Source organism: Lates calcarifer, linkage group LG9 (assembly GCF_001640805.2).
Source record: "Lates calcarifer isolate ASB-BC8 linkage group LG9, TLL_Latcal_v3, whole genome shotgun sequence".
In the NCBI taxonomy this organism is placed as follows: Eukaryota; Metazoa; Chordata; class Actinopteri; family Centropomidae; genus Lates; species Lates calcarifer.
Genome location: NC_066841.1, coordinates 21,677,835 through 21,692,260, shown reverse-complemented (window position 1 = coordinate 21,692,260; position 14,426 = coordinate 21,677,835). Strand labels below are relative to the sequence as shown.

The 14,426-nt window shown below is 39.9% G+C and overlaps 1 protein-coding gene across 1 annotated transcript in view; it reads right to left on the bottom strand.

The window, feature by feature from the left end:
* Positions 1–6,041: 6,041 nt before the first annotated feature.
* slc12a2 (solute carrier family 12 member 2) overlaps positions 6,042–14,426 on the bottom strand; it is a 71,071-nt gene continuing 62,686 nt past the window's right edge. Inside the window, exons 24-27 of the mRNA XM_018673592.2 lie at positions 10,210–10,296; positions 8,706–8,841; positions 8,172–8,239; positions 6,042–7,817 (exon numbers count right to left, since the gene is read on the bottom strand). Coding sequence (XP_018529108.1) covers positions 7,682–7,817; positions 8,172–8,239; positions 8,706–8,841; positions 10,210–10,296 — 427 coding nt within the window. The 3' untranslated portion in view covers positions 6,042–7,681. The remainder of the gene's footprint in view (positions 7,818–8,171; positions 8,240–8,705; positions 8,842–10,209; positions 10,297–14,426) is intronic.

Sequence of the window (14,426 nt, the reverse complement as noted above, 5' to 3'; positions counted from 1 at the left end):
TTAGACCTCAAACAATGATATAATCACACAGAGATTACAGTAGCTTCAACATAACACCAACTGAAAATCTAAGTGGTTTAACTTCTGACCAGTGATGTCACAGTTAGTACACCATTACATCACTGCGTGGTTACAGAGCACACACCTGAGCAGGCCCAGCCACATCCAGCAGTTAATGCTGAGACTGATGTAGCAACACCAGGCCTGGCATGAGTATATATAGATGAGTATACAGTTGGGGATGTGACATACATACACTGGAAACCAGAGACAGGTTTAGGTTAAAGTAAGGACTGAATTTATGACCAACATCCATTAACCAAGTGGGAAACAATATTTTCAAACTCCAGATCAGCTATTAGCATGTCAAGGAGATGTACAATGAGTACCTTGAGGAAATCTATGAACAGGTCAGAGGTCAAAAGGCCAGTTCAGGAAGCTCAACTGAAATGGACACAAGGCTGACATAGGAATAAAAAAAACAAAATCTCCAGAATGAAAAAGAGTTCATTTATACAAGACTTCATTGGATATTTGAACTGAGTTACGTTTATCAAGAGAAGCAACACAAAAAGAATTCTGTTGACTACACATCCAAAACTAGTCCTCTCCTGTTTGTTCTCTGTAAGTCTCTAACCAGATCTTTGTCATAAATCACACTTCATTTCTGTCTTAATGTGGAACTGGCATCTCCCTGTTTTTCCTCATATCACATATCACATATCACATCAACTTCCTTTTAAGAGGCAGAAACCTCAAGCAGAGCTGGACTCAGGGTGGGCGGCCATCTGCCTCGACCGGTTGGGTTAAGAAGGAGAGTATTATATCTTATAGAGAGTATCATATATTATATCTTATTCCGTTATATCTGCTTCATAATAAACAACCTGTTCTGTATCGCCAGTAATTTATTGATTAGATATTGTTAGAAAGATTTATGATTCATCTGACACCATGTTTGTATAGTTTCTTTCTTGTCAGTATTTCTCACCATTTATATATCGTCTTCTTTAATGTTTAATGTTCAATTGGTCATGGTCGAGGTGAATATGTGATTTATGTGTGCAACTCCAAATTAAACAGAGTTTAATAAGAAAGATAATTTTTTGTTCTGACTGAGACAAAGAATGGAAGAATAACAAGTCCTGACTGGCAGAGACCGCCTTCAAATGTGACATCATTCCCCAGGGTAAAACAGAACAGTCTCTCTTTGCGTGGCTTTTTGCGGGTGGCTTTTGCCATGTAACTTTGACAACATCTGGGCTTGTAGTCCATTTTGCACTTCATACCTGTCATTTTGTCCTTGTGTCTTTTGTTCTTTGACCACATGCTCTGCAAGTAACTTTTCTTTTGTCTACATGTCCAAATGATTCCTGTTTTACAAGTCAAAAACAGATTAAGTCAGGAGGACAGAAGTGCCTGACTATACTTTCATAATTTCTTTTTAATATTACATTGCATTTTTACCTTGAGGATTTGTGTTATTTGGCCAATGCCAAGCTTTACAGTAATTTGTTTGCTCTTTCTGTCATCAACCTGCATGCCAACTGGTCCAGTGGTGTAAAGACAACAGTCTCCACCTCAACGTGGGGAAAACCAAAGAGATTGTGGTCCACTTCAGGAGAGGACATTCACAACATCCCCCACTGACCATCGACGGTGCTGCTGTGGAGAGGGTGAGCAACACCAAGTTCCTGGGGATGCACATCTCTGAGGACCTCTCCTGGACTGAGAACTCCACATCGCTGGCCAAGAAGACTCAAACACGCCTCTACTGCCTCCACAAACTGAGGAGCGCATGAGTCCTATGTGCTCCTTCTACCAGGGAACCACCTGTGTGCTATGGAGGCTGCAGGGCCTCCTGCTGAAAGACTGCAATGCATTGTGAACACAGCCAGCAAAATCATTGGTGCCCATCTACCCTCCCTCACAGACATTTTCCACACCCGCCTCACCTGCAGAGCAATTAGCATTGCTGTTGACACCTCCCACCTCTCACATTCTCTCTTCAGTCTTCTGCCCTCAGGGAAAAGGTACTGTAGCCTCCGGGTTTGATCCACCAGACTGCAAAACAGCTTCTTCTGCCAGGCTTTCAGGATACTGAATTCTGCTCACTACCTCTCCCGTCTGCCCCCTACCTCTGGACTGTAACACACCTATTTCACAATGACTCTACCTCAGCTGTTCTCCACTTCCATTTTCTGCTCCATAACATTACAATCTACAATCTGTGTGCACCTTACTGTACTATTTGCACAACTGTCAAACAAGCTGCTACCATATTGCAATACCGCCTCTGTTGTATATAGGTTTGAGTTACATATTTTTTATACTTTATTATATTTTGTATTTTATACATTTTGTATTTTATACATTTTATTTTTATTCTATTTTATATATGTTATATACATATTTCTCTATATATTTCTTATTCTATTTTTCTTTTCTTTTATTAAGAGAGAGTGAGAGAAACGTTTTTTCAATTTTTCTGTATATCCTGCACATAGAGATAATCGACTATAAAAAATCTTGAATCTTCCATCTCTCTCTCCTTTTCTGTCTCTTTCTGCAGGTATTTCTGCCTCTGGAGCTGTAGAGTCTGATCTGTGATGACAAGTCTCCTGCTGCTCCTACAACTCCACTCAACATCTGCTGCTATACTTAGATTCTTAGTGCTATTTCTGGTATTACTGTTACTTGTAATCACTATTTTAACTGTCATTATTACTACTATTACTGATACCAATTCATCACTGTCTCTGAATATATATCTGAATATATCAAAATCTGCATTACACTATGTTCTCCTGCCCCCCACCCCACCCCCCAATTTGGCGCTCTATAAATAAAACTGAATTGAATTGAATTAATATTAATACTGAGCACAAAAGGGGACTTCAAATGTTGACTGATTTCATTTGATTTATTTATTGCAATAAAGATGTACAAAGTATTGGTAATCATAAATGTTAAAATGTTAGAAAAAGCATATCTGTAACTGTTAACAGTACAGTGTATCAAAACATTACTGCTTCAGCCAGCTAGGTTGATTCCATCCACATTTGTGTGAAAGCAGGAGAAAGCAGGTTTGATCTGCTTTTGTCAACATGTCTTGTCTTCAAAAGGCATTGAAAAGATAGGTACAGACTCAAAAAGAGAAAAATACACAATCTGCTAAAATCAAAAGGCAACAAAACAACAGAGGAAACAAAAAATCAACATGCAAATCAACTTACAACTAAAACCAAAATATTAAAGACAGAAAAGAAAAAAAGCAGAGAAAAGTCTAATTTAAAATAAATATCTTTCTCCATGTTGAAATTTGACATAATTTTTCCACTCCCTTAATTTATGTCATCAGACTACAAAGTTTATTTACAGGTTAGTTTTAAATTTGCAGTGTGGACAAGAGGTCCGCCACCATGAGATATTAAGACCAGTTAATGATTTCTGTTACACTATTATCCATCATCATGGCTCAACACATGACAGATGGGGACTGGAGAGGAATGGGGCCTTTGGCAAAAAAATACATACAGTGATTAGGAGATGTCAAATGACATGGTGGCTGACACTGCTGATTGCTGTATGAGTACAGGTGACATTTGGTTTCTTCAGAGAACACAGTATATTATCAGACAGGCTCTATCTAATCTATCTAACAGGACAGAAATCAAGAAAACGAGACACACTAACACTATTATTTGGTTGTAAAATGTTGACAGGAGGTCTTTTGTTTCATTTAATGTGACATATCAAAGACAAGGAGCCCCTCCAGGTCGGACTGATATATTTATATATGTGTATAGATAGGCATATATATGTATGTATGTATGTGTGTTTGTGTTGTGTGTGTGTGTGTGTGTGTGTGTATGTATGTATGTATATATATATATATATATATATATATATATATATAATATATATATAGAGATTTTTTTTTTTTTTTTTTTGATATACAAATATAGAGTAACCCGTGTTTTGTTTGTAATGTTGCTCTGTAACAGCAGGGGAGAGTGAGTGCTTCACAGCAGAACAATGACCAGACTTAAAGACTCCCTGATTTTGTTATAGTTCACAATAGTGCCCCCAGATGTCTGAATCTCTTTCTAGCTCATGGATATTTAAAAACCTTTTCAGTCCTAAATGCATATTGAGAACAAATCTGACAGTATGTACAGCATGTGCTATATATATATGAAGTGACATATCCTATTGATTTAGCAAGTAGAATAAAAGAAAACAACATACTCTACTACTTTGTACTAATAAGAAGTAACACTGTTGACAAACTGACTTGCAAACTGTCACATGGGAAACAACTGCTAATTAAAGTGGCACTGCAGTGATTTCCTGTTGTAAATTTGGGTGAGACTAATGGCTGAAGCAGCAGAGGTAGAAATTTGGACTTTTAGTGTGCTCTTTGTAACACTATTCACAACCCAGGTCAAAAGGAATGGGTAGGGACGAATGGATGTGAAAGGACTCTATAAACTCTGGGTCTCTTTAGGTTGATCACATTTTGGATCAGGTTTAATTGTGCTCTGGGCTATTTTGGACTTGGTCTCTTCTTTTGAAACATTAATTTTGCCAGTCCAACCCAGATTGGGTCCAAACCTGATCTGACTTCATAAACACTAACTGCTGCAAAAGACATTTTGGCTTTGGTGGAGGAGGGCACTTTGTTTGCTGTAACTGAACCAGGTATGGTCTTTGACTGTGCCTTCAAAGTTTAAAAAGGTTCCTCACATACTTGGAAAGTACTCAGGGTCAATATACTGCTGAGCATGAGTGTGTACAGTATATAGTTAATATGTACTGAATGTATATATGAACTCATCAACACAGTGATGAGTAATGGGGTGTAACTGTATGAATCCTAACAGCTCAGTGAACCTGACTAACTACAGTCTATGTAGGAAACAGTTCATATACAAGAGATGAATGAAAGGAGACTATGTATGCTACTTACTAGTCATAGTGTTCATTATTATACAGTACATTCAACTAACCTAAGCTTCGTGTCACATTCCTCTTTTGAAATTGCATACAGTAAAAGACAGAATACATGAGCGTAACTAGCTAAATGCTCAAACTGCTTGTTTCTGGGGGAAACAGATAGAAAAGCCAAATACATCCAAATAAAGAGAACCCTGTTTTATTCTATTAGTTTTGTGGCAGTTTCTGATCTGTATCAATGATCCCCAGTGGCCATAACAGACCTTTTGTTCTGAACTGTGTTGCAGTGTAGGTCCAGGTTCACTTTCTTGTTAACTACTGACACAAACGGTAGAAATACAGCTTAATCCACAGAGATGCTCAGTTATTTTTTGATGAACTGTTCAGCTGACAAAACATTATCCTACTTTCACCATAGCCCCTGTGGTTATCCACCATTCATTTTTCAGGCCAGTAACTCAAATACAATGTTTATGTTAGCAGCACTTACGCCAACCTTGATTTGTGTTTATGTTGTGTTATCTGTGTTCATTTCATGTTATTGTGTTCCAGCAGTCAGTATAAATACTTTTATGCTGTAACTTCCAGGTCGTCCTTTATTTTAGTAAAGTTTTTCTTTTCTTTTTTCCTGTCGTCACTCAGGATCCAGGATAAGCAGGATTTCTTTTTCCTTGAACTAATGCAGGTGCATCTTTGCCTCACTTTGCACTGCACAGGAGAATTTGCATCTACTTGCATTTGCATCTTTACCTTGAATTTCCTGAACAATGGTGGCCACTTCACTTGACATTCACTTTGCATTGAATCTGAATTCACGTCGAAATAAATGTAACTTTACCTCTCCAACAGTAGCTGTTATACCTTCTAACAGCAGAAAGCAGTTTTAATTTAGGACAGTTGTGTGCAGAGCTGTGTGGTTATCTGAAAATAATCTGCCACTCTGTGGCCACATGAATATTCCCTATGAGCCTGGTAGAGCAGGAAATACATGTGACCTGTTTTACACTCTGTGTCTACAGGCTACAGGCCAGTGTTGTTGAAGGAAAGGACTGGATTAAAGGAAAGAGACTTGCCCAAAGTGCTCCTTAAATGAACTGAGGTGAGTGGATCCTTTCACGTGAAGTAGCAATGGATTTTTATTACAAGCACTTACACAACACAAGCTCTTATGCATAGAGGTATTTCTTTACTCAGCCTTGACACATTCTATCGTCACATTCTTCCTGCCAGCAAGTCATCCAGTGTGAAGCTTGCATGTCATTCATTCTCTGTGCCCATCAAGGCTTTGTGGGAATGGGAGACCAGCCAGTCCATCATACAGCCAGACAGGCGTGCATGAGTGCAAAACTAAAGTGGAACATGGTGCTATCTGTTAACTGACCACTTCAGTAGCAGCTCACAGGCCTAGAGTAAGCAACGTAACAGACTAATGCAGGTGCACTATGGGAAGAAAATTAAGATGCACATACAATACAGAAGACAACTGTGCTCAAACACTTTCTCCTAACATTACTAATGGATTGCTATCTGAATTTACCCACACACCATCCAGCCACTATGGCTTATAAGAGAAAGGGAATTCATGACTATTGTTAGTTCTAGAATTAAGGCAAGGTATTAGCTTGTTGGGTAGAGCGATTTCTTCACAGGGGAAGAACCATACATGTGAACACAGAAATACAAAAACTTGTGAAAGAAATGAAAAACTATTTAGTCAGTCAGCAGCTACATAGGAGAGTTAGCCTTTCCACCTGAGAAGGCTAATGAAAAACTAGATTCACATATTTTCTGACAAAGAAAAAAAGGAGATCTTAAATTTAAGACCCATGTACATTTTTAGGCACTATGCCTAAAAGAGAAATTGTGTAGCTGAGGATTTCATAAATATTCAACAGCTTTACAAAGGAAGACCCAAAAGTGAATAAAAATGAAAATGCTATGAGCCAAAATAAACATGTTGATTAGTGTAAAATAGAGAGAAGTGACAGAGAAAGTCTTTATGCAATCGAGTGGACACCCTCCGGTAAACTCATGCAATCCACTCGCATAAATACAATGCTCCAACTAGAAGGAATCACATTAAAAACTCAGTAAAACTAAACTATTATCCACTAACATTATAGGTTATATTGTCAATCTGGATAGAGATTAGAATTATTTCATCTGATTTAACTGGAAGGCACATCCATAAGGCTCCAGGAGGTGTTGCAAAGCATTCTGTATGGTTCTCTCCCAGTATTTAAGGAAAACAACAGGATGATTATTGCTGCATCTCTAATGCAACAACTGGTCCAATTAATTTCTTTTCTTCAGTATGACATCAAGAGATTCCATATCATGACAACAACAACGTGAACATTGTGGCATCTAGAGCCTGAGAGAAATTAACATTGACAAAAAGAATCTAGAGCTACAAGAGAGAAATCCAGACATCTTGAAATAAACAGACAGAGAGGAGCAGAGTGGGCAACCTCACAACCTCCACCCACCCCAACCCTGTTGTTCTCCATCACTTGTAGAGCAATTAATCATCTCAACCAATATGTCTTCCTTCATCTCTATTCATTTTGCCAGCGTTGTGTTTTTACCATCTCTGAAGTGTATGATGTGGTGCACCTTTAGGTGTGGACTGAAACTGGGATGTGTGTGTGTGTGTGTGTCTGCTCCCAGAGGCAGAACGGGATGTGATACTTAAAAACTTGATTTTCTTCTGTGTGTGTGTTTAGGAGTAGAAGGTGAGGACACTCTGGTGGTTGCCGCGCACCAGGAGGATGGGCGGCAGGTCCTTGGACAGTGCCTCCAGCCACGCCATGTAGAGAGCGCTGGACACTGCGCCCTTCCTGGCCAAGGGCAGGCTCCTGCAGAGGGGGAGAGGAAGCATGACAGAGGAAAGACAATCATCAGAACGGCAGGTTTCACTGTAGCAGCGGTCCCATACACCAGGTTCAGCACTGACACCAAACTCTTCATCACATGTCATTCTTTAGTCCATCTGTCTTTTCAAATCTCTTTACAACTCTCCACAGCAGAGGAGCAGGATGCTGATGCAGTCCATTAACACAGAGGCAACCATCAACGTAGGATCAACGTGTTTTGAAAAATGACACGTCAGCAGAACACATTACTTACACACACACACACACACAACACACACACACACAACCACACACACACACACACAACACACACACACCACACACACAGCAGCTTACATGACAATGAGGTTGGCTGTGCTCGAGTGCTCCTTCAGCAGCTCGTTGAGTCTGATCTGACGATTAGTCTGAGGAGTGAAACAAACAAACACACAGTAAAACACTCAGCTATCAGCTTATCAGATAATTATCACAAGCTGCCTCAGCGCTGACTCGGGAGTCAGCAGCACAGCTCCTATAGTCCTACACTGAACTCTGTCTACTCTAACTGCTGATAGAAGCAGTTACCCTTACATTTTCTTGTGCTGGCAGAGGCTTTGGAAGGTGTAATCATGTAGAACTTTGCTCTGCTTACTTTCAGAGCCATCCACAACCTTGCATTTTACCCCCATTTTTATCTGACCTCCTACACATCGCCACCCTGTCCTGTTCCCTCAGATCTTGATTATTGTATATTGTACAGTGTCCTTGAGTGTTCAGAAAGGCGCTTATAAATAAAATATATTATTATTATTATTATTAGTTACACTGACAAAGAGTTTAAATGTCTGAAATTAAAACACACAGATGACAGAGTGAGGAGGGAGTACTGACCTTGGCGCGGTACAGCTCCAACTCGTTGTCGGTGATCCTCCAGGGTTCACTGTTCTTTAGCCTCTCAGCAGCCTCCTGCTCCATGTCGTCTTCCTTCAGCCGATACGGCTCAATCATCTCCTCAAAGGCCACCATGCTGCACAATAACAACATCATGATTAAAACTGGGTGGCAGAATGTTTGGATTCTAACAGTTTGAGATTTAAATCATATTTGAGTCTTATTTTTGCTTCTATTAATTGTGACAGTGTTAAGACATCCATTAGTCAGATCATCAGACAGGAGAGTGAACAGAGGGTCAAAGCTGAAGCAGGAAGTGTCTGTGAAGCCTGTGGTGGATGTGATTGGACTGCTCTCTCCAACCTGCCTGACTTTCTGTTCCTCACTGGTTTTTACTGATGTCACTGTGACAATACTTTAGTGAGCACAATGTTATTATCAATGATAGAAATGTAATTGTAATTAGGAGGAATTATATTTACGGCAAAACCACTGTGATGGATCCATATGAAGAAATGTTATGTTTAAAATGTAGAGTACATGCCACCATGTGGAGAAGCGGAGATGCATCTGAGTTCAGGTTGTGCAGCCAGTATTCAGCCTTCATGTCTTTACACAGACAGACCACAAGAGGATGATAGTAACTCACTCTGACCAACACATTGTCTCTCTTCACCTCTGCAGGCTGATAGTAATGTTGGGGGTAATGTTGGGTAATGTTGGACACAGTGGTGATAGATGCTGAGACGTACACATCATATATCACATATAGATCTGCTGTACATCAATCTGTGTGATTAAAAGCAGTAAAGGAAATGTTATTTCTGCTCTTACAGTCATCATGGTTACAGTAACATTTCACTCAGCAGCTCCACAGCTGAGGAATGACCAGGAAAGTTTCAAACTAATCCACAGTTTTCAATCCATTCCCCATTTCTGGATGTGAATCCAACAGTCAGACCAGACTATCCATAACAACTCCTGCAGAGCATACATGTCTGCATATGATTGTTTTCACCTCCAAATGAGTGGCTACTGTCATGAATTTCAACTGGTGGGTTGTTGACATCTGTGTGGCCATGACTCAGTGATCTGGGCCTTTGTTAGTGACAGATGTGTTCCCACATTGATGCAGCTGCTCACCTGTCTCACCAAACAGGAATTAACTCCAAAACAGTCAAAACAATGACAAACTACAAGCAGTTGAAATTAGTTTTCAGCAGAGTGATGAAATAACTCTGTGACTATACTGACCGAGTCAGATCATTACACTGAGTTTATTATCTAAGACTTTACAGCACAGATTATTTCACCCCCTCCATATGTTCTTTTTATCTGGACCAGCTTTTATTTTAGAGTCTACATAAATGATTCCATGTCCAGTGGAACATGGATGGTGAATAAAAGGTTACTTTAATGAAAAGGAATGATGGTTCAAACTGTGAGAACACGACTCAGCTGGTAGTAAGCCTTTTCTCTTTGAGGTTTATTGAAGAGGTCTTACTGCTCCTTCTTGGGCTTGGTGTTGATGTCTCCCAGCACGGTGATGTCTGAGAAGTCTATCCGGAACTTGCTCAGGAGAGTGGCCATCCTGCACACAAAGCAAAAACAATAATATTGTAAAACCAGAAACACATTTTCCATCAGAGCAGCTGTGAACAGAGATAACAGCACTGAGTCACACTGACGGCCACGAGAAGCTGCTTTAGATGGGCTTTCTGAAGGTAGGACAGGGTTTACTGAGAGACCTGAGGCATTCTGTGTATGAGAGTCATTTCCTTTGTCTTCTACTTCAAAGAGGCTGAATACCTGAAAGCACCATCTGTCACATATGGACAGCCTTATACCTCTGCATGTTCCAGCTGTTTATGTTGCGTTGTTTTCACACTATAGTCATATCCTCCATACCAATACTCATCTTATCCTGCATGGTGCCTTCAGAGGGGCTCCAGAGCTACATGTGTGTCTAAACAGGATGAGTTCAGACACAGGACTGAGCAGTAGGTCACTCATGAGGCCAGCACACACTTGTCTGCATCACTGCAGACATGCAAAAAAAAACACTGGAAAATAAACTTGAAGCATAGTAATATGCTTTAGGTTGTGTTTGGGACACAACCTAAACTTATTATTTATTATAATAGGAGTGCAACTGTAGTGGATAGGTCAGATGACTGCTAACACCAACCTAATTTTATCCAACAAAAGGAGTTAGAAGAATCCCTTACCCTGTTAATATTTATTAAAAATAGGAGTGCAACTGTAGTGGAAATGTTCTGCACTGATAATAGGTCAGATGACTGTGAGTAATGTCAAAGGTGACAGTTGTGACAAACTACAGAGCACTAGTTCCCTCAGTTCCCTCAGCTCTATAGAACTTTTTTACCTCTTCTAGCTCATTGTTTTGGTTTTACTATTGCACCTCTAATGACAGGTTCGCAGCAGCAGCTGTTTTCATCAGTAAAAACTCAAACAAACAAACGCACTGTCCACAACCTTTTCATCATTCAACAGTTGATACAGTCAGTGAGCAGCTGGTGAACACAGTGGAACATTCAGCAGCTAAAGAGGCAGAGATTTCTTTCTGGAGGTGGTGGAGACCAAACCTGGAGCAGTGTTGGTGTCCAACAGAAATGTAACTTTCTACCAAAGAAACACTCACAACAAAAACTATTGACAGTAATTTTTGTAGAGATTTGTGTGTGTGTGCGTGTATATGTGTGCGTGTATGTGTAATTTGGTTGAACTAACTCTTCTGAATTAGTTGAAAGAACCATCAGTCAAAAACAATGGGAGTGAAAACAATCTATTTCAATAAAGACACACTACAATCTACAGTCTACTTATAATAAAAACACAGTTGTGTGAATCTGCAAGTTTCACAGGGAAACACTGAGAGGTCAGATTTCAAAGTGAACACAGAGCTGTGTGCGTTTACACAGAGATAAAAGGCTTGGCTGCTAGCACCAAGCTAATTTTATCCAACAAAAGGAGGCAGGAGGCAGCTGTAGGGGACAATGAGAGACAGGAGAGAGAAAGCGGGAGAGGGAGAGAGAGAGAGAATAAAAGAGGACAAGAGTAAGAGCAGCAGAAAGGTGACAGATGTCTTTGTGCTGAAAACTAATTTTGTCATGAAGGTTCAGGTTTATGCAGATAAAGATAATATTTGAATTTGGTTAGCTTTGTATAAACACCGACAGTAGAGAGAAACAGCCAGCCCACCTCTGTCTAAATTAAAAAATGACACCTTCGGCACCTTGGAAACTCACAGACTGACATGCTGGATTTCATTTTACCCTGTACTAGGGCTGAGTGATATGGTCCGATATCGATATATATCACGATATAAATCAAATCACTATTTCTGTCAAAGTTAAAAGTTCCTTTTTACTCCTAAGTGTGATGTATAAGGTCAATTTTAGGGCTACCTTCTAAATGTTGACTATTGATGTATTAGTCGGGAAGATCCTGATTCAATTCATGTCAGAATGTCAGTGGACGAGTTGTTGTTGCTGTCATTTTCTCTTTTATCTTGCTCCTACTCCTGACATACAGGTGTGCAGGGCTGCAGAATCCAAAATATTAGCACGTGTATTTAGTCTTGCGCTGTGTGCTGTGTGTATCAACCTAACCTGACGCGCCGCTAACTCTGTTGCAGCCTAATGATCGGTTCGGCACAACGCTATTCTCACGCTTATGTCTGTCGTGTACTGTCTGTCAAAACACAGGTGGAATGAGTATCAACGTTGTTATCAACCACGATCATGTCATGTTAATGTTATCATTATCATTTTATCGCCCAGCCCTACCCTGTACACAAACAATTTGTGGTTTTAGTGGACATGAAGCAGTTAACTATGACTATACTGTATGCAGTGTCACTAAGTAACATCACAGTGAGGTGGTCAGGTTTGGCCTCAGCGTGACTGAACTGTAGAGAGCCCAGACAGCTGGACAGAGGTACTGAGTGGACTGTTGTTTTCACTTCTCGGTTCATTCACATATGACACAGACAAGACAAAACATGTTGATAATCAGAAAGCTTTAGAGATGGTGATGGGTGTATTTTTGAACTTGAGTCCAGGCTAGCTGTTTCCCCCTGCTTCCAGCCTTCATGCTAAGCTCAGCCAATCAAGCCCTGACTCCAGCTCTCTACTGTACACACACTTGAGACTGATATCAATGTTCTCATCTTCATTCACAGAGAGAAACTTTTCATTTAATATTAATTGTTAACAAACACAGAAACTACTGTCTGAGGAGGCTTAAAGAGAGTTTCAATACAAGAGACTGGTGGAGGAAAAGGTGCTTATAAGTTATACAACTAACAGGGTAATGAGGTCTGATGAGAAAAGCTTCTCTTCTCTCCTACAATAACAAGGAAATTAGTGTTTCTGGTCAAACTCTAATGGCTGTGATGATGGCGTAGTCCACCAGGAACCTCACAGCAGACAGGATGTTCACATCATGTGCTGTTGTTCTCAACACTGTCTATTTTGCAGCTTCCTGTTAAAGACCATACTGGTGGCTTATTACTGTTTTCAATCACTAACCACAAAGTGTAATTTACATTATTGATGACCACTCTCAACAAGTCATCACATTTTAGATTAATTTCTTTCTATCCAGGCTGACAGTAGTCTCAGTTCATTTCTGTAGGAGAGAAATCAGTCTGAAAAATTGTCAAAGTAGCCCTCTCATGGCCTGCTAATGTTTAGTCAAATTCCCAAGGTTAATTATTGAGTTTAAAATTTAACTACATGTACTCATGAAAACCAGCAGAGTGGTCCTTTAGTTTGGTGACCTTATTAAATAGGCATTAAGTTAGTTTCTGAACCAGACTAACAGGCTGGAGGTTTTGAATTTGATTATTAAAGAGTCACCTGATTTTTTTGTATTTCTTAGGAATTGGGGGAAAATCAATTCTTAGATGCATGGCGATGTGGTGGTTCTGAGTTGATTCACAAATCTCAAAAACTGATTGTGTGATTTTGAAGTGTTAACTGATAGCGTAAAGTTAGTGTGGGGGTTGGCAACCCGTGGCTCTGGAGCCACATGTGGCTTATTAGTCCCTGTGCAATGGCTGTGGCAAAAAATTATTATAATATTAATATTATTTGGAAATAAATAATGTTTCATTTTTAGCATTTCATTTACACCTGATTTATTTTTGCACAGTGGAGAATCTTTCAAAGAGAACAGCACTTATCTTGGAGCACAGAGCGAGGCAGGGCAGAGTTACTTGATTCTGTTGTCTGCTCTGATACTCTCAGCTCCAGTGTCAAGTGAGCTCTGTCTGCTGAGAGCTTCATTCCCATTGCTGGAATGCACACAGGTGAAGCTGAAACTACCAGTGATACGGCAAGTGAAAATGGGCTGACAATGGCAGCACCCCAGAAGGAGAAACACTGTGGTGCAATAGAATAAAACTTTATGTCAATTTATTCCGCCAACAGAAAATTATTGTTGCCACTATAGTATTATCTCACTGAGGCAAGAAGGGGAGAAAAAGAAGAGAAAAAGAGAGAGAAAGGTAGATTTTGCTCTATGTCCTGTGTGTACCAAAGACACCAACCAAACTGTCACCGTGGCTGATCTCACATCTGAAAACTACACCAATGGCAGCCAAATTAATTTCTAACTACACTTCTCATTTCTAAATGCTATAATACAAACGTGTGCTAAAACAGCACCAGCAGAGCACAATGTATGCCTGCTTCT